Source organism: Ahaetulla prasina, chromosome 1, assembly GCF_028640845.1.
Source record: "Ahaetulla prasina isolate Xishuangbanna chromosome 1, ASM2864084v1, whole genome shotgun sequence".
Taxonomy (NCBI): domain Eukaryota; kingdom Metazoa; phylum Chordata; class Lepidosauria; order Squamata; family Colubridae; genus Ahaetulla; species Ahaetulla prasina.
Genome location: NC_080539.1, coordinates 252,205,579 through 252,225,162, shown reverse-complemented (window position 1 = coordinate 252,225,162; position 19,584 = coordinate 252,205,579). Strand labels below are relative to the sequence as shown.

The 19,584-nt window shown below is 34.3% G+C and overlaps 1 protein-coding gene across 2 annotated transcripts in view; it reads left to right on the top strand.

Annotated features, from left to right (window-relative positions):
• MAP3K2 (mitogen-activated protein kinase kinase kinase 2) overlaps positions 1-18,950 on the top strand; it is a 51,440-nt gene extending 32,490 nt beyond the window's left edge. For both annotated transcript variants that reach the window (XM_058195897.1, XM_058195904.1), the window contains 4 exons: positions 1,185-1,316; positions 2,253-2,382; positions 4,138-4,315; positions 5,764-18,950. In XM_058195897.1, coding sequence (XP_058051880.1) covers positions 1,185-1,316; positions 2,253-2,382; positions 4,138-4,315; positions 5,764-5,989 — 666 coding nt within the window. In that variant the 3' untranslated portion in view covers positions 5,990-18,950. The remainder of the gene's footprint in view (positions 1-1,184; positions 1,317-2,252; positions 2,383-4,137; positions 4,316-5,763) is intronic.
• Positions 18,951-19,584: the final 634 nt, after the last annotated feature.

The window sequence follows — 19,584 nt, the reverse complement described above, 5'->3', positions numbered from 1 at the left end:
CTTGTTACTTATGAATACAGAATTGGAATTTTTCACACGTGCTCAAATATAATGGACCATTTTGTTTTTAAAACACTGTATTTCAAACTATGATGCTGCTGAAAGAAAAAATGAACTAGAAAATTAAATGAATGACAATTGTAAAGTGCATTTTCATTACTTTGTGATATTTAAACATGTAATTTTGGATTCAGTACTAAGAGTATAAACTACAGAGGACATTGAAACCCACAGTATTACCAATAACATTTAGGAATTATATAAATTTCATATTTCGTTCAGTAATTTGATCATTGTTTAAATAAGAACAGATAATTCAAACAAGGTCCTCTAAGTACCACTGCTATGCAATTCTTATTGCAATTTATAGGAGCACTGCAGATTCTTCTATATTGTTTAAAGAGACTTGTGGAAGCTGTTTCCCTAGGTCAGGGGTAGTCAACCTTTTTATACCTACCGCCCACTTTTGTATCTGTTAGTAGTAAAATTTTCTAACCGCCCACCAGTTCCACAATAATGGTGATTTATAAAGTGTATCATCTGTGCATGCCTCTTACGCATCGTGGATTGGGGCACCGGCTACCAGCTCTGCTTGTCTGTTACAGCTGGGTGGTGTGGGGGGAGATGCGCGAGCTATTGTGGGACAAGGCTCTTTTGTTTGCGGTCGCACTATAGCGCCATTTAGTTTCACTTACGTAACATGAACTAAACTTATGCGTGGGGGATACAAATAGTATATTTTTAGAAATTTAAATTGTTATGGGGAAGTTTATGAAAACCTAATGAAAATGTTTTTAAATAATGCTATGAGAATTTTTTAAAAAGTCAATTAAATTAAAAAAAAGGAAAGTGCTTCAGTATCGGACAAAACCCCTACCGCCCACCATGAAAGGTGGAACGCCCACTAGTGGGCAGTAGGGACCAGTTGACTACCACTGCCCTAGGTCATAGTTTTCAATTAAGAGTGAAAATAAATGCTTTTATATATTTTTTTCAAAACTGAAGTGTTCATTTAAGTATGAAAACAGTAAAGCAGCTAAAATGGTTTGTAGTGATTAATAATAATGAGCTAGCAATAATTATTTTTAAATTATTCAGTTTAAATTTAAAAAAAACTTGAATCAAGTGTTTTTGGTATGATTTAGTGCTAGAAATTTGCTCTTATTCTAATATGTTACTTTTAGGAAGTAAATGCCCTTGAATGTGAGATTCAGCTTCTGAAAAATCTGCTACATGAAAGAATTGTTCAGTATTATGGCTGCTTAAGGGACCATCCAGAAGGAACGCTTTCTATATTCATGGAATATATGCCAGGGGTAAGCCACTGACCCATCGGGAGATAGTAAATTTCTGTAGTGTGTGTGTGTGTGCCCATATGTAAAAATCAAGTCTGCAAATGGAGTGACATAAGATATCATGTACCATGAATCTGAAATGAATGCTTTTCTACTAAGTTTCTATAAATACCTTCTCCTGTTTTTCATTAGAATCAACAAACCAACATTTCTGAAATCCCGCAAAGTGTTTTTGCTCTCTGCATTTGGCTCTTCACATATCTATTGTCTAACAAGATGCACATAAGTGTGAAGCACCATATTAAATATTTCTGTCTTGGTGAAAGTAAGCTTGGCTGATAGTAGGTTAAGGGCATATCTGAAGCTTAAAAGAAATCAGCATGATCAAAGAAAACAAATAATTTTTAAGTTAACTACTATTCTTTTTAATATTATAAACAAGTTTGGTACTTGTAGCATTCTGTTATCTTTCTAGTATGAATCAAAAGAAATGCTTTCCAGAAAGAATCTGGATTTAAAGTTTAAATCCTATTTTCCCTAAGTTGAAGTTGCACACTTGGTAGGCTGGATTTAGTGCTATGCAAGTTAAGGTGAGATGGAGAAAGATTCCCAAGACCAGTTTGCTCTAGTGGTTAAGGCTCCAAGCTAGAAAGTAAGAGACTGTGAGTTCAAGTCCAGCCTTAACCATGAAAGCCAGCGGGGTGCCTTTGGGCCAGTCATTTTCTATCTTAGCCCAACTGATCTCAAGGGATTGTTGTGGGGAAAATAGAAAGATGTGTTGGATATGTTTATTGCCTTGAGTTATTTGTAAAAATAATAGGTGAGATACAAATAAATAAAAATAACTGCATTTGTGGATTCAATCAATGTTTTATGTGCTGTAACTTTTATATGGTGGACTTCTAAAAACTTCTGTTAAAACCTTTTACTATAGCAAGTTTCTTTCTTTCATTGTAGGGCTCAATTAAAGATCAGTTGAAGGCATATGGTGCTCTCACAGAGAATGTGACTCGGAAGTATACTCGCCAGATCCTGGAAGGAGTTCACTATTTGCACAGTAACATGATTGTACATAGAGATATTAAAGGTACTGATGGGGGCATTGTTATAAATTTGCTTGGTGAATTGTAAAAATTGCTTCCTAAAACTTGAAGAGTTGGTTTCCTTTTTCTCCTGGTATACTATTGAAAATAGCATTTTATTGAAAACCTTTCCTGCACTTTTTCAATACTTAATAAGTAGATGTTTCAAGTGAGTGTGATAGAAAAATTGTTAATATATGATACAATACAATAACAGTACAATACTAATATTATAATATAGTATTGGTTAACAAGTAGCAAGCCTGACTCCATTTGGTTGAAGTGATAGTTACTTTTATAAGGATTACTGGTTTCAGTGTTCCCCACTCCCATTGGCCAGACCATCATTATCCAAAAACATCCTGGTGCAATGTTTTGGAAACTGATTTGATGCCAGGCACATTGTGAAACGGCTGTGCATTCTTTCCCAGGCCGGGTCACCTTGGCCATCTGGATTAGTCTGATTTTCACACGTCTGGTTTCTATCAATGCAATTCCCTCCCCCCTTTACCTCCTTTTACTTCCTCCTGCACTTCTTCCCCAAATGACTATTCCCCCTCCCCCCATTGATGGCAGGATACCAGCAACTTAGTGGAGCATAGCAAAGATGGCAGAGCTGACAGCTGTGGTGGGGGCCTGGAATATTTTGTCCAACTATGGCTGGAGTACAAGTTTCAACCATACAACTTGAAATGGGAACAATAAAACACTTTAAGAATACCTTTTCATGAAGATAAATGAGGGAGGAAAGGAAACACATTAAACTTGCAAGACTATATTATGGTAGCTGTTCTAATAAAAGTAGCTTTGGGTCTACTTGGTGTCTGTTGCTTGGTCTTACCCACCGTGTAGGGCTGAGACTACTTCTTTGTACAATTCACAATACAAATTTTAACCCTAAAGATCTGCATAACCTGTTGCTGAGGTATTAAGTACCAATTGGAAATGGAGGCATAAAGATGTTTGTTCTCTGTCACATGTAACCCTCATCCTGAAAAATTCAGGCCACCCCATTTGATTAGTTTTAGTACATTTTAAACTCCTATTTAAGAAGGTATTTGAAATTAGAAAGGACCATATTTTATTTGTTTGCTAATGTTGAAACATTTTTTTTAATGTTGTGATTTTAATTTTGATTTGCTTTGATTATAGCAAATTACTTATTATTCACTGACAATCAACTGATGGCCTGAGGTAAAGTTTAATAAATAGCTAGGGGTCAGTGGAGAGTCAATGCATAGATCTAATGCTCATGTCGATTATTACCTGCCAACAACTTGTATATTCTGGATTAATAGAAGCTTCTGAATGATCTTCAATGGCAGCTCCATGTAGATCACATTACAGTGTTCCAGATAAATGATAATGTGGGTATGAGTCACTGTTTAGAATGTTATTTGAGGTGTCAAAGTTGAAGAAATGTCTGTGTTTTCAGATTTTGAATTGGCTCTTTAACAACTCAGGGAAAAGATTGCCCACTATGATTCCCTGAGGTCAGGGTTTAATTTCTTGTTTAATAGCTGAGTTCTAATTAAAAGTATATACATACAATTTACATGATTTGTTCATATTTATTTCAGATACCAACTGACTTATTCAGTCTGTCTATAGTATTTTTGTACACTAAATTACAGTAACAATTAAACAAAAAGTGTACTTACTTTGTGTCTGGTTCTACTCGCCCTATATGATTACAAGAGCAATAGCTGTTATTAATCCAAAGCAGGGACAATTACACAATTTGTTAATATTTCTTTCAGGAGCAAATATTCTTCGTGACTCTGCAGGCAATGTTAAGTTGGGTGATTTTGGTGCCAGCAAACGGCTTCAAACAATTTGTTTATCTGGTACGGGAATGAAGTCTGCTACAGGAACTCCATACTGGATGAGTCCAGAAGTGATTAGTGGGGAAGGATACGGAAGAAAAGCAGATATTTGGCAAGTCTTATATTATTTTTCACCTGGAATGAATTGGAAATAATTTCTTGCACACTATTTTGGAAGCCCCTAGATATACCCACAATGCTGCATTAAGATTAGGTCTGGGATGGATAACAGTAGACACCAGAATTTGGTTTATGAAAATTATATACTACTTCAGGTTGAAATATCAACAGTCTGGTTTTATCCCTGATTTGTACACTCAAATTTAGTAGAGTTGTAGGGCAGAAAATGCCCAATATAGGTGTTTAATTATAATGGTAGTTTAAATCCTTAACTATCATTGAACTTTCTAAGGCAAAGAAAAATGTTAAACAATAGCTCTAGGACATTGCCATCCGAAGTGATAGAGAAGTTAGAGAAAGATCTTTAATCATTGGCAATTTAGAAAGTCTCCATAAATTGACAAACAATCTCTGTAGGTTTATCTAAGCCAAACTGAGGAGGGCATTTAGACTAGGTCGTTTTATGTGATGTCCACAGCAGTTTTATGGAGTCGTCATGTGGACATTCCTTTCTCTAAACAGCTCGTGTTCTACAGAGTAGAAAATATTGGCCATGCCATTTTATAGGAATGCCCATTAGTCATACTTGTTACACCAATTTTACTACCTTATCTAGCTGAGTCTGCTTCCTTCTATAGTTTTTCATTACTGGCTGATACAAACCATGAAAGTTGCAAAATCTGTATGCCTTATGAGAAAAAGAAGTGGCATAGCCTTTGATGCAGGATTATTACCTTAAAGAAAATAGGATAATACAGTTTTCAAAGAAATAATAATGTGTTACTAAGAATTTTTTCAGACATAAATGTTCTTATTACCTTGCAGTGAGTGTCTTTTCTACTATAAATTCTGAAGAAGCTATTTTTATGGCATGTGTTCAGTAGTAAAATTATATTTCAGTCATTAAAGCTGACTTCATTCAGCTTTAGAAGAAACTCAAAATAGAGCAGTCAGTATTTAAACTGGGGGCAGCTTTCTCTGATTTTCAAAAAACAGAAAAATTGTTACAAATTGAAAATAATAAATTCATCTGGATGAAATACAGAACAATTGTGCTAGTATAGGATTGGATCTAATTGTTTGGTGAATGGAATTTTGTCCCTAACAATATCCCACTGCAGTATGAAACAGATAAATTAAAAAAAAAATCCTGCTTATTTCTGTGTTCTAGTTGTTTATTCCTACAGTTTTGGAGGATAAGAATAGGGAAGTGATGAATGCTCTAGGCATTGTAATGAAAACAATAAATTGGTTGAATCACCTCACTTTTGTTTTCTCTGCCCTCTTCCAGTAGAAACTGTCTCCACCCAAATGAAATCTTAACAGAAACTAATATAGAGATATGAAAAGCTTTTCTTTTGATGGGAAAATACATTATGCTTTGATTATCTTTTCCAGATAGTCTTCTTAATTTTAATTTGCTTTTCATTCTTGTTGCAGGAGTGTAGGCTGTACAGTTGTTGAAATGCTCACTGAGAAGCCACCCTGGGCAGAATTTGAAGCAATGGCTGCCATTTTTAAAATTGCCACACAGCCAACCAATCCCCAGCTGCCACCTCACGTCTCAGACCACGGTCGGGATTTTCTAAAGCGGATATTTACTGAGGCTAAGTTGCGACCATCTGCAGATGAACTGCTGAGACATACATTTGCACATTATCACTGATGGCCTGCCTCAATCCCTCTCACCTACTGCATTTTTTACTGCACTTTTTTTTATACAGAGTTGAAAAAAGACAAGGGAGAAGTTATTTCTCTTGATTCTTTCTTTCATATAAAATTGTTAAGATCTCTCTGCATATTTAGAATGCAGACTTTTTCCCATTTAGAATCTCCTTTGTTTCAGTAATGTACTGATGTGGTTTGCATAAAGCACTTTAGTACATATTCATTCCTTATTTAAGGGGGTAAAGAATTTATTTGGACCATCAGGAATCATGTATAAGGTTTTCCCCATCCCTATTCCCTTGGCAAGCACTGCTAATTAACTCCCAAGGCTGGGAAGGTATACATGTCACTAGCAGATTTCAGAAAAACAGTATATATCCAGTGGTTGCAGTGTAAAAATAGATAACAAAGAGCTCTCAATTATATTTGAGCTTTGAAATAAGTTTCATCTGTGATTCTGGAAATTCATTTAGAAGCTAGAATCTCAGGTTGCTGAGCAAGGTACATTTTGGAAAATAAACCATCATATTAGCACAAAAATGTAAACAAAATAAGTGTTTTCTGCTTTGAAGATAAGAAGCCTGTTGTTTAATAGTGCTAGTGCATTAATGTTGTCTATCCAGAATCATAGATAAACAGATTGCTGTAGTATCAGACTTCTCTAAAGTTAAACGTCCACATATCATGCAACAAACTGATTTTCAGGGTTGGAAACAGTTGATCTGTGAGGAGTCTAATGGGTAGAATGAAGTTTATTTTATGCAACATAATTCTGCTCATATTAATTAAGAATATGTTCCATATTCTTTCTTCTGTCCCAAATATTCTTCTGGTTCCCTAAAATATTTTATAAGGTCCAGGGCTTTTTTCCCCCTCTACTGTGAGTTTTATCATAAAGTACTTAAGGTAGAATGAGCAGGAGTGTCAATATATAGTTTCTCTTTCTGTTGCTGCTGAACTGAATTCTGTGTCTGAGATGCATATTTTATTTGTCGAACCACCTTTGCATAATCTGACTAACTTGCACTGGGTTGACTGTCTAGAATTAACTTTGCAGGTTGCAAATGCCTTATTAATTTGCATTGGAAAAGCAAATTTGGTAGAATGAGATCTGGAAGTTCCCATATGTATCTATACCATATAATTCAGTTACAGCTGAAGAAGAAGGAATACGTAATACAGATAGAAAAAAAAGACCTTTTCACTCCCAGTTGTTTTTTTAAATTTATTTATTTAGATGTTTTACTTTTGATTTAAATAATAATAAAGGAATAATTAGATTTGGGATTATTATTCCAATTGTTTCAACCCATATTTGGACATGTATTAACAATAGAATTGTAGAATGTATGTTTGCTGACTGGCCCTTTAGGATTGTCTAACATCAAACAATAAAAGTAACAGGAAAATGGGAAAGATGCTTCCATTTTCCAGAAGTGGTATTGTAAACAGTACTATTAATTGTTTCCTAGGCTTTCTGCAAAATGTTCAAAGCAAGTCAAATTATATGAAGGAAAATAGATACTGTAATGATGCTATTAAACCTGACCAACAATTACATATAAAACATAAGTTACATAAGTATGAATCATAAATTACATATACAATATAAAGGTACATATGTGATTTATGATTCATACTTACATAATGCTCCTGGCACCTTAATCATGACCTGGTAACCTGAGTTTACAATCTTTATTTATTGTTAAAATAAGTTCAGATAGATAAAGCCTGTACTTCTGGAAAGCATCTCTTAGACATGCTGAAGAGAAGTAGGCAGCCCTAATCTATATAGTCTTTCCCCAACTAAAATGTAATTTCAACAGCAGATCACCAATAAATAGAAATGTATTTTTTCCATTTTTTATAGAACTAGGGAAATCTTTTAATCTTAATATCCCAAAATCAACAACCACCAAAGAATTGTACAAATAATAATCCTAGCGTTATACATTTTGGTGTTGTTGCTGCCCTGTTGATTGCAGCAATAAGCTGCAGCCATTAAATATGGCTTTTGTTATTGGAAGTTGACCATATGTTGTTAAGAATACATGGAACATTGCTTACGCATTAGTCTATAGTTGTAAGAGAATTTAAATTGGAGAAGCAAATGCGGCTTGAACAAAATTTGAGCAAATCTCTAAATAATACAACTTATTAATTGTTTTCTAAGGGTCTTAATTATTGACTTTTGAAAATAACAGAAATGTTTCTATAAGGAGGTCAGGATTATTTTTCTAAAGGTGTGCTTAAAATTTACGATAGCATGTAAAAAGGAATCATCATTGTCATGACTCCTTTCTTGTAACCCTTCAGTCTGTTATGGTTCTGTATAGAGCTGTGTTATCCTACATCTGAGTACAGGCTATATTTTCCTGGTCCCTGTAAGGAAGCACTGTAAGATTCTGAATTTGCTAAACTGCCATCAAGCTATAGCTATGCAAATTATGTAAAACGTGAACATGTGCATCATTTGGTCCCGAGTAGATTAAAAGGAGAGACCACAAGAGAAGTCCTCCTCCCACATTTATCAAGGTGTATATGTATATTTAATAGTTTTATCAAAATTCTGTGCTCTGCTCAATTAACAGGGCTTTGAAATGTTTAAAATCTAGCAGTCAGACAATCATTGCAGCCTCTGAGTGACCTCTGACAGCACTGTTGCACCAGTTCAAAATTGTTGAATGAAAATATTTGCTCGTGTAGACTTATTTTGAAGACCAGTTTTAATGAACCTTCCACTTATTTTAGAAGGTAGTATCTAAAGCAACAATCCTAAATGCATTAAGGAATAAGTTACACTGAATGCAGTGATATTTTTTTCTTTTTAGCAAATATGCATAGGATTAAGCTGTTGGATTTTTTTTTCTCCAAATCTGAAGCAGAGCCTTAAATTATTTTTTGCAAGGAGACAGGAATTAAACTCCGTCTAGAAATTTCTAGCTTAAATGGCAACACTAATCAGCTATACATTTAAACAAATTTACAAAGTCCTGTTTCAGCTGTAAAACATGAACTTGATACTGTTGGAATAGAATCACTGGCTGCCTCTCCTTGCTCTTTTACTTCATAAATAACAGCCTGTTTATGGTGCTTTTCTGCTATAATTTAATCTCTCTTGGATCAGCTTTATCCCACCATGCCTTTTTGGAGTTTAGAAGTTTAGAGCAATGAGTTCTTAAAATTATACTAGGACAGTGAGGGCGATAGGCTCGGCATGCCAAAAATTCAGAAAATGCTAACATTGACTTTGCTGGCATGTCACATCCCCCCCCCCCAGTCAGAGAGGCCTGTCTTGACTCCCCTCTAGATTCTCCTCATTCTGTGGAAGACACATAAGAGAGCCCTGCTCTTGGAGGGTCTCTGAAGCCTCAGAAAAGTCACCCAGAGCATTCTTGTGTGATTTTCTGAGGCTCCAGAGGCCTTCCAAGAGGAGAGTCTTCTTATGCAACTCCTAGAGGGTCTGGAGGCCTGATGTATCACCAAAAATGACATGGCATGTCATAGGCTGATTATCAACAGGTCTGATGTTTACGTGATGTATGATACTGTGGTAACAACTGGGACAGAGGGTAAATATGATTATGTAGAAAGTGTTGACTTTCTTCTTGTCCCTGATTTGGGGTGTGAAATATGTTTTTTATACAAAATAGTAAGTGCTCCAACTGAACTTTGGAAAAGGATTGTTTCTTTTGTCAATTTATTAAACAAATGCATAAGAATAGCTCATGAATTTGTGAATCCCCAAAGAGAGAAGTAATGTGAAATTTGCAAAATTCTACAGCTCTAAAATGTTTAAAAGTAATAAGGTCCTTAAAATGGCTATAATTCTATGGAGTAGACAGGTACGAGACCACTCAGTATTATGTGGAGTAAAAAAAAGATATTAGATGGCTTAAATTCATGCAGAACAAGATATGTAAGAGGCAATACTTTTTGCTAATAAATTAGAAAAAACCCAGAAATTTAGGCAATTAGAATTTAATATATTCTGAACAGGAATAATTTTGTGATCAAGTTGTTCAAATATGGATGAGTGTAGGAGTTGCTTTAGGTAAACAAAATGGCGATACAATAGCCCTTTGCCTTTCTAAAGTTATGTGCAATTTAAAATATAATCCTTATCAAAATACCTGAGTTATAAGATTTATTTTGCTGTGTATATTTTACATATAATTTCTATACAGAACAATATTACAATGACCCTAAACCTATATTTTAAGTGTGTTTATATTTGAAGTAGCATGGGATATTTCTATCCATGCTATTTTTTTATTCTAGGGAGCTAAAGATACACTAGGGACCCATAAAATGCAGGTGACATTTCCATTTTATTTTGTGCTTTGTTTAAACATTTGCATAACTTTAGTCTCAGTACTTCTATTACCAAAAGGTAATAATGTGATCTCAAAGATAATGTCTAGTGCAGGTTAAGAATTAGAAAATCTTGTAATGTCCAAAGAAGTATCTTGGAAGTAGGCAGAGTCCAAAATTGTAGATAACTTGCCCAGATTGCAGGGCACTTTGTGCTGCTCACATCCATAGTGTGGCTGAGGGAGAAAGAGAGAGAGAGAAAAAATGCCAGCAGAGTAAGAATGACAGCTGTGCCTTCTTTTAATATTGTGTTTTGTCTTGACAATGACAATATAAAAGTGCTTCAGAAAAAAGATAGATATAAAGAGGATTCCTAAACACTTCTAATACCAGCTGTAGTGGAGGGAGGTAGCTCAGTTACTAATGGTTTACCCTTAAACCACAAGGGTCAGTTTCCAGCAATTTAGCGTGTAGTTATTGAAGTACACACCCAGTTTTTGGTATGAATTTGTAATTAAAAGTTTACAAAACAAAACAAAAAGCAGAGTAATTGACAGCAAGCTTGCTATTACAATTCAAGCCAAATTTTGATCATTTTCATTACATTTTCCTTGGACTTCCAACAAATGAGGCTGGGGACAGTTTATGTGATTATAGGCAAAAGTCTCCTAACTAGAAACTTTTAATAAGTATATCAATGTAGCTAGAAAGAAAACACTAATATAAAAATACTTACGTTTCTGAATATCTAACGTGATATTTAGAATCCTTCAAAGTTTGCCAATACAAATTGTGTCTGTTTGCAGTGATTTGTAAGCTATTATTTTTTAGTCTTAGAATTTCAAAAGTATAAACATATATAAGATCATGAAACAAAAGCTTGCAAATGACTGCTTTCTCATAAATATTATTAAATAATATTTCAAAGTCTATATATTCTTTATATTATTAAAATGATTATGAGAAAATGGTATGGGAATATGTTATGTTCAAATAATTATTCTAAAATGAAACTGGAAACACTAAAGGGAAAGTTTGATATCCCTCAGAGCTGAGTAGACATAAGCTACATATAGCACATAATCATGTCTTTATTTGTCTTAAAAATGAAAAAAAATGTGTAGCTGGCTTTTCTGCTACATGAAAAATAATTCAGTATATTATTTTTCAGCCCATTTGTGCAAGTTTTAATATGTGTCCAACTGCATTAGAAATCATTTTTGAAACTGCAGATGGTTCAAACCCAGGTGTGAAGCATAACTAAAATTCAGAAAGAAAAATGCAGGGTCATACTTAGATGCTATATCTCTGGGTATAATCCTGAATAGTTGTGCCAATCATAAATCCAAACATTCATTTCTTTCTTTCCATGTATGACATGGGGCACCCATCAAAGGTAGTTCTTGGAGCACTAGCTTCCTAGCAGCCATAGATACACATAGCACGTAACAAGCATTTTTCTAAACCACAAATTAAATTAAGCGTTTTAATGTGGTGAATTTATTTGTATTTTACATCTTGAAGCCTGATATTTTTCATGAATTTGAAAGTGACAGGGAGGCTTGGCATGAAGTCTGACCAGTACCTTCAGATATATAGGATTTAGATTAAGAAAATAGATGTTTTGATAAATTAGAAAGCCTAAAATCTTTAAAAAAAAGATCATGATGATCTCCCTGATGAAATTTTAATTTTTAGAATAAGCTTTACTCCTTAATTTTTAAGAAGTATGGATTACACACGTTGGATTAAAATGTTCTTGTTATACTAACAAAGCATTCAAAGACATCTGAGTGCCTTTATCTTTATGCCTTAAGTTTATTTTCTTAGCACATTGATTACAGAAAAGGTTCAAATCATATAGGACCACTTACTAAGTAGCATAATAAATTTTCCCTTTCCCTTTTAAATTAATTAGGGAGTATTTGCAACAATAATTTTTATCAGAGTTATAACTATATATAGACTTGCAAGTCTTGCTTTTAAAAATACTGATAGTATGTTAAACCTTTATCCAACCAAGTATGTTATTAGTTTTAAACTAAGCTGTTAAAAATATTCCAAGTTCACTAATTTCAAATAGAGATGTTAATAGCACTTAAACTTAGATATGATTGTATTCTTTATTCTTAACCCTAGAACTGGTAAATTCTGCAATAAGGGAGTTCTACGTACATGCAGATTATTTAATTCTAGAATAATCAGCAGCTCAAGTGAACTGAGAATGATTTTAGTGGTGCTTTCTTTTAAGAAAGTATTTGCTTAAAGCAAGCGACAGTATTGGTTTTGAATAGGAAAATCAGATGTGATTTCAAATAAAGTACCGTATATACTCGAGTATAAGCCGAGTTTTTCAGCACATTTTTTGTGCTGAAAAACGTCCCCTCGGCTTATACTCGGGTCTATACGGCTTATACTCAAGTTTTTTTTTTTTTTTTAAGCCCCTCGGCTTATACTCGAGTATATACGGCTTATACTCGAGTTTTGTTTTTTTTTTTTTCCACATTTTACCGGACTGAAGCCCTGCCGGTGCAGTGAGAGGGCGGGGCGGGGGAGCCGCCAGCCTTCTCAGCTGAGGGAGGGAGGGTTTCCCCAACCGGTAGGTGCCTCATTTCCCACCCTCGGCTTATACTCGAGTCCCCAGTTTACCCCAGTTTTTGGGGTAAAATTGGGGACCTCGGCTTATACTCGGATCGGCTTATATTCGAGTATATACGGTATTTGTATTCTATTAATGCCATGTAGCTTTAATAAGGACAAATCTTGTTCCTCCCATTGTCCAGATTCAGTGTAGAATTCAGTAATTTTCAGTAACTTTCAACCAACTTCAGTAACTTTCAACCAACTTTGCAGTAGTGTCTGACATTTAAGAAAATTGGTCAAAAAAATTCTAATATATTTGATTTTTTTTTTTAAAAATGAAATTTATTGAACCTATAGAGAAGTACAGACTTTTATGCTTGAATGTATATCTCTAAGGTGAGAGGTTTTTTAAGCAAAGGTATTACCGTCAACATACCAGTACAGGTTTGTTTGTGTACTTATTATGTATATGTTAGCAAATTACTGAAAACCAAAGCTTTTATACTCCTTAGGTACAGCCAAAAGCACTATTTATCTAGTTTAGTGGCTGTTAGCAACTTTCCTTGATTTCTAAGTTGTGCTGGATATATTTATTATTATGGCTCTCCCAGCACAGATGTAATCCAAGTGGCTCCTTGAGCAGTAATATCCTACAATTATACCCACCATGCTTTTGGATATTTAAATGTGTTCTGGGGTCATAAAATGCAGTCTTTTTGGAATCAAAGCCTTACGATCCCGGGTACTACTCTATACTATTTTGGGAGCTAGTTCAGTGTAAAATATGTAGATTCCAATTGAAACGAGAGGGGGGGGGAGAGAGAGAGAGAGACAGAGACGATCGGGTACAGAAAGTAAAGTAGATATAGCCCTTAAGGGAAAATGAAGGTACTTATCCAAAATCTAGCTTTATGTGGAAAGTAGAAAAATTAGCTCAGAATGAAAAATGCTGCAGTTACAATATAGACTAAAATTTCATCTGAAGCCTTTTCAAAAGTAAAGAAATATTTTTAATGAATTTAAACATTGGCTTAAATATATTGTATTTGTCATTGGCCTTTGAACTGTGGAGTTATATTTTATAATGGATATATTGAGTATATCCTAAATATACCCACTAGGTTAGATTGTACTTGCGGATGATATATAGGCCCAATCAGAACAATCATTGGTTTCATTAACTCTCTAGGGCAATTTATTCTCATATCCATTATATTAATCAGACCTTTGGACATATTCTGTAGCAGATAATGAAGACCATTACTATTTGGAAGGTATATTTGAAATGGTGCAATATTCACACAGCTGTGATCACGCCGATTCCCCTTTGATCGTGTGAAAATAGTCATACGGCTGCAGAGAAATGTGCACCTGGCAAATGATCCTGTATATAAGCACAGCAACTCTATTTTAATTATTATAATTACAAAATGAAATGGAAATGTTGCAGTCTATATCAACCATGAAATTGAGCATTTGGCTTATACAGAAGGAATTTTGAATGCAAGTATCTGCCAAACAAGTGTGTTAATTATAATGATTTTCCAAATTTTTCAGTCTTAAATTGGAAAACAAATTCTTCTTAGTGAAAAAAATCTAATAAGCAGTCCTTATACCATTTTTAACATACAGTACGCTGCCTTAGAAAAGAAGGAAGATTTTTTTTTATTATCTATGAGGATAATTATCTAAACTTCAGCATCTTTTATAAGAGAGGCTGGAGGCAGGTTCTTTTGTCAGGCTGTACAATGTAAAGTCAGTGACTGCTTTGACTATATTATGCCATTCTTAATAGATGGATAGTAGATGAAACCAAATGGAAATTTTAAAAATCCCATATAGAACAGTATTTTGTCACAGCTCAAGAGAACATATCTTGACAACTTGATAGCGGATTCACAAACTTTGTAAACATGAAAAAGTAGGATTGTATTTCATTTGTATGTGTGTAGCTCCTAAAAGGGACGCGATGGCTCAGGGGCTAGGACGTTGAGCTTGTCGATCGAAAGGTCGGCAGCTCAGCGGTTTGAAACCCTAGTGCTGCTGTGTAACAGGGTGAGCTCCTGTTTCTTGTCCCAGCTTCTGCCAACCTAGCAGTTTCGAAAGCACGTAAAAATGCAAGTAGATAAAATAGGGACCACCTTTGGTGGGAAGGTAACAGCCTTCCGTACGCCTTTGGCGTTGAGTCATGCTGGCCACATGACCACGGAGACGTCTTCGGACAGCACTGGCTCTTTTGCTTTGAAATGGAGATGAGCATCGCCCCCTAGGGTCGGCAACGACTAGCACGTATGTGCGAGGGGAACCTTTACCTTTACTTATCTTTTAGCTCCTAAAATCGATGACACATTGAAGGCAAAATCCCAATGAAATCTCAATTTAGGACAGAAGCTTGCTTTTATTGTTAATTTGGGTTTAACAATGTGCATAATATGTGATTATTGCTGTGGCAAGGAATGTGAAATGACTTGAAATTAAATGTATTTCTTTGAGAGGAACAAAAAGACTGATCCATAGACATGGGGAGATTATGCCAAGATTCCTGCATGGGGAGGGAGTTGGCTTAAATGGTCTCCAAGGTCTCATCCTCTTTTTTGTAATCTGATTTCTTTCTCCATTAACATTTTACCATATTCTATCTGACCTTGTTCTTGAGAAGTCCCTGATTTGAAGGTATATTTTTGAGGGGACACAAGGGCTGCAGCATAAGAAAGTGGGAATGTCTTCCTTTGTGAACAGAGGTGTCTGATTGACCTGATAAATATACCAGGCATAAAAGGTCAAATTGTAGGAATTTACAATAAGTAGAGAATATTGGCCTAGCATCAAAGTCCTTTTAAAATTATACAGGGTAAATGTTAAAGTTTTCATTCAAGTACTTTATATTTTTCATTTGGATTGTTTTTGGCCATTACTTTATTTATTTTGCTAATTTTAAATTTTGCTACATTCTGCCTAGAAAATATTTATTCTAAAAGACAATTTATCTTTAAAAATGAACTATGTATTTTGTTTCTTGTTCTGCCCCTTTCCCTCCTGTGAGTGGGCATTACACATTAAGCTAGATTAAATGGGTTAGAGATGGATTGTAGTTTCCATCTAAGTATTTCTGTACTATCTTTTCCCCTCGGTATAAATAATCAAATATTATTACATTCTGAAAATAAGTTTACAGCTTAAGGGGAAAAGGAGACTTAGTATAATGAGCCAAAGTATTCCTTGTGCCATAGCAAATTAAAACATTGCACATACTCAGTCTCATCATTCCGAACAATTTAGAGTCATAGTCTCTTTGGTGTCTTAGGACAATGAATATTAAAAACAGGCAAGCAAGTGAGCAAACCTGAGATTTCAGAGCTCCTGGAATCTTAGCAGCATTTTTATCTTGAAAGTGCAAACTTTTCATATCTCAAACGAGAATGTACATAGCAAACCTATTACATTCCTTTGGGAATAGGTGGGGAATTATATAAATGCTCTCTAGTACAGTTTTTTGTTTGTTTCTCCCCTTAAACACAAACACACAAAAACTAATAATTTTTCCAACGGTGTTTCATTGTGACATATTCAAACTTAAATGATTGACTTACAAGGGAGAAGTGGTTTATATTACTGGGTGTTAACAATCTGCAATGGGGGACAATTAGAATTACTTTCCTACAAAGTTTACTGGGTCTGTATTTTGAGAAACCTCAGAAATGAAGTAATGTCAATAATGGGAATATTCAGAGTTAACGTGTTTAGAATTATTCAATTTTATTAACTTCACATACCATCTATCCCCATGCAACCCCACACATGTATGCACATGTGCACCCAACAGGCACATAATCAGTTTTTTAAAATATATAATGCTTTCTTTTGGAACAGGGTCTAAAAGCTCAATTTCACGTTGCTTGCTTTTTCTATGATTGTTTTGCTAATATCACCAGTTTAAAACTTGATACTTTTAACTGTAAAAAAGAAATAGATTACCACAATTATGATACGTTCATACTGTCATACCTCTAGCAAGTGTCACTATATATGAGGAAGTCAGTGGCAGACTCATTTTTCAAAAAGCTATGAATAATAATATATAAATCTTATCCTTTTGATCTAATGTACATTTTTATGCAGCTGTCAAATTCTCTATTTAATCCCTTTATTTCTCTAAATGTTTTTACTCTCTGTTTGAATGCTGGGCACAGTTTGTAACGTAATACACAATGGTATTTTTTTCTATCGATGTTGACTCTTTTGCACATTTTTTGAAAATGTTTAATTTGTACACTGATTTAATACTCTGACCAACTGTTATAGAGTGTATGCAAAAAATGTATGTGTGCAATGTACTACTGTCTTGAATGTATGAGGATTTTCTAATTCAGTATAAATGTATGTCAACTTCTGGCTTTATCTTGGTTGAGGAACTCAGGACATTAACGTTGCTTACTAGTTGTAAATTGTAAATCTAATCCAACAACTTGGTTGCATCTAAGCAGTTTATTCTCTCTTTTTTCCACACATGCACGCACACCCACATGCACACAAATCATTCCATTTGTGAACAAGGATTTTCCAGCTCACTTCATACTGTTGGAATATACCAATCAAATATTGGCAATAGATTGCAACATAATTGGTTTAAAATAGCAGTTAACTGAGTTTTCTCTTTCCTGTCTTTAATGTAAGTCTTTTCACATTCAGTTTTGAGTATTTGACCATTATTTGAGTGGAAAATTGGCCAAATGCCAAATTGTTTCACTTATGTGTGATGAGAATGCATGCAAACTTTTCAGAAATATGAAGCAACTAAGAAACACTGCTTGCATGAAACTTCATGCACTCATCAAAGCCTCGGTAAACTTTGGGTTGTGGCAAAGATGTCTAACTTTCAAAAATAAGGTATACAAAAATGCCTTCAATGTACTGTGTTTTCTCTTTCCAACAGACTCCACAGATTCATTTCTACATTTTTAAATAATTTTTTTAAAGGTACTGCATTTAGTTAGATAAATATATAAAAGCTTTGAAAGATAATTTACTAGATAAATATATTTTCAGCTGGCTGATGTTCAGAAAATATTTTTTTAATTTTTGTTTTTAACCATTCAAAATGTATTTGTATTTCCAGAATTGGACATGAATTGTATATTAAAACACTCTGGCTGGACAATGGTTTGGTTTGTCTTGTAAGGATTGTATCTCTCTCTCTCTCTCTCTCTCTCTCTTTCTCTTTTTTCCAAAAAAACCCCTGAAAAGTGTTTCCTTGATACAGAGAATAGTAATGCTGCTCTGCAAAGCTGAAAGCAATCTTTGAATTTATAGCTGCTTGAAAAAATTGAGACACATAACCAGTCTTAGAAAAGTCAGATGATGTTTTTATTGCCTGTTCCCTTTTGTTACAATGAATGTTATGTCTCCCTCTGGACCTTAAATCTTTCCTTGTTTTCTGGTACTGGGAAAATTAAAGCATATTGAGGGTACTAGCAGAATACCAATGTTTAAATTTAAGTTGACAACCTAGTTTGAAAGAATCTTTATTAATGATTAAGACGTACCAACTATAAGGTTGGGAAATAGAGCACTGGGGATCTCAAGAATCGACATAAAACTGGTATTCTTTTTTTTAAAGAGTGTACTAATGGCCTGGTATGGTGTGGTTTGTTCCATTGTTCATGCACATTAGGACTTTGTTGTAGTGCTTGTACAAAATGTATAATTTTTTATTTTTTTTTAAAGTATGTATTTATCCATTATTTTCCTGCTGGTAAATGGCTTTTTATTTTATTTTGGGGTCTTTATCAAATATAAAGTAAGCCATGCTTTTATTATCTTGTGTTTGACCAAATGACTTTGTTTTATGAAATGTGTATATTGCTGGTACACATCTTCGTTCAGAACGATTGTGCATGACGACCTGCAAGAATTAATACAAGAAAGATTTTTTTTCCTTCCATGTTATTTCATTCTGGAAAGGTTATGGTGCAAAGGTATACTGGATGTAACCTTATGAGCTTATGGAATGACTATAGATAATGGCACTTTTAAGTGTTAATAAAACAAATATTTATTTCCAATGTGTGTGTTCTATTTCAAAAAGTATGTTAATACTTAGCACATATAATGCTTTCATATACTTTCTATAGTTTATACATATTTCAATATTTTTTATAAGTCTTGCAGATTAGTTTGCCTGCAGGTGAAAAATGGCAATTCAGAATGGATTATGAACATTAAGTGGATTTTGAATAATCTTGTTTCCAAAGTGAAGTCCTATATTAATTGACTTGGCAATAAATTTCACTGATTCCAATTTGCCTTACTTGCGTTTTAAATTACAGTCTCAATAAATATGCTATATTATTCATTTAATATAGCACTTCTATATAAAGTGGTTTGCTGATTTCAATGTGTATAATATTAGAGTAATATTCTAATAGTCCTAGACTTACAACTACTGGTTTTACAACCATTTGGAGTTATGAAGGCCTTTGAATGGGTGCTTTATGGTCCGTAAAATACAACTATTGTAAAATGTCACAACACACATGCTCCTGTAGTTACATAACTGCATATCAAGTGCTTAGCTGCTTTGAAACATCCCGCATGACTGCAATTTGTGACTTTTTTTGGCTGGTTTCTTTGGTAAACCCAAAGAATGGGTTCACCTAACAACTGAACTGTCATGTTCAGTTAATGACAGTTGTGAAA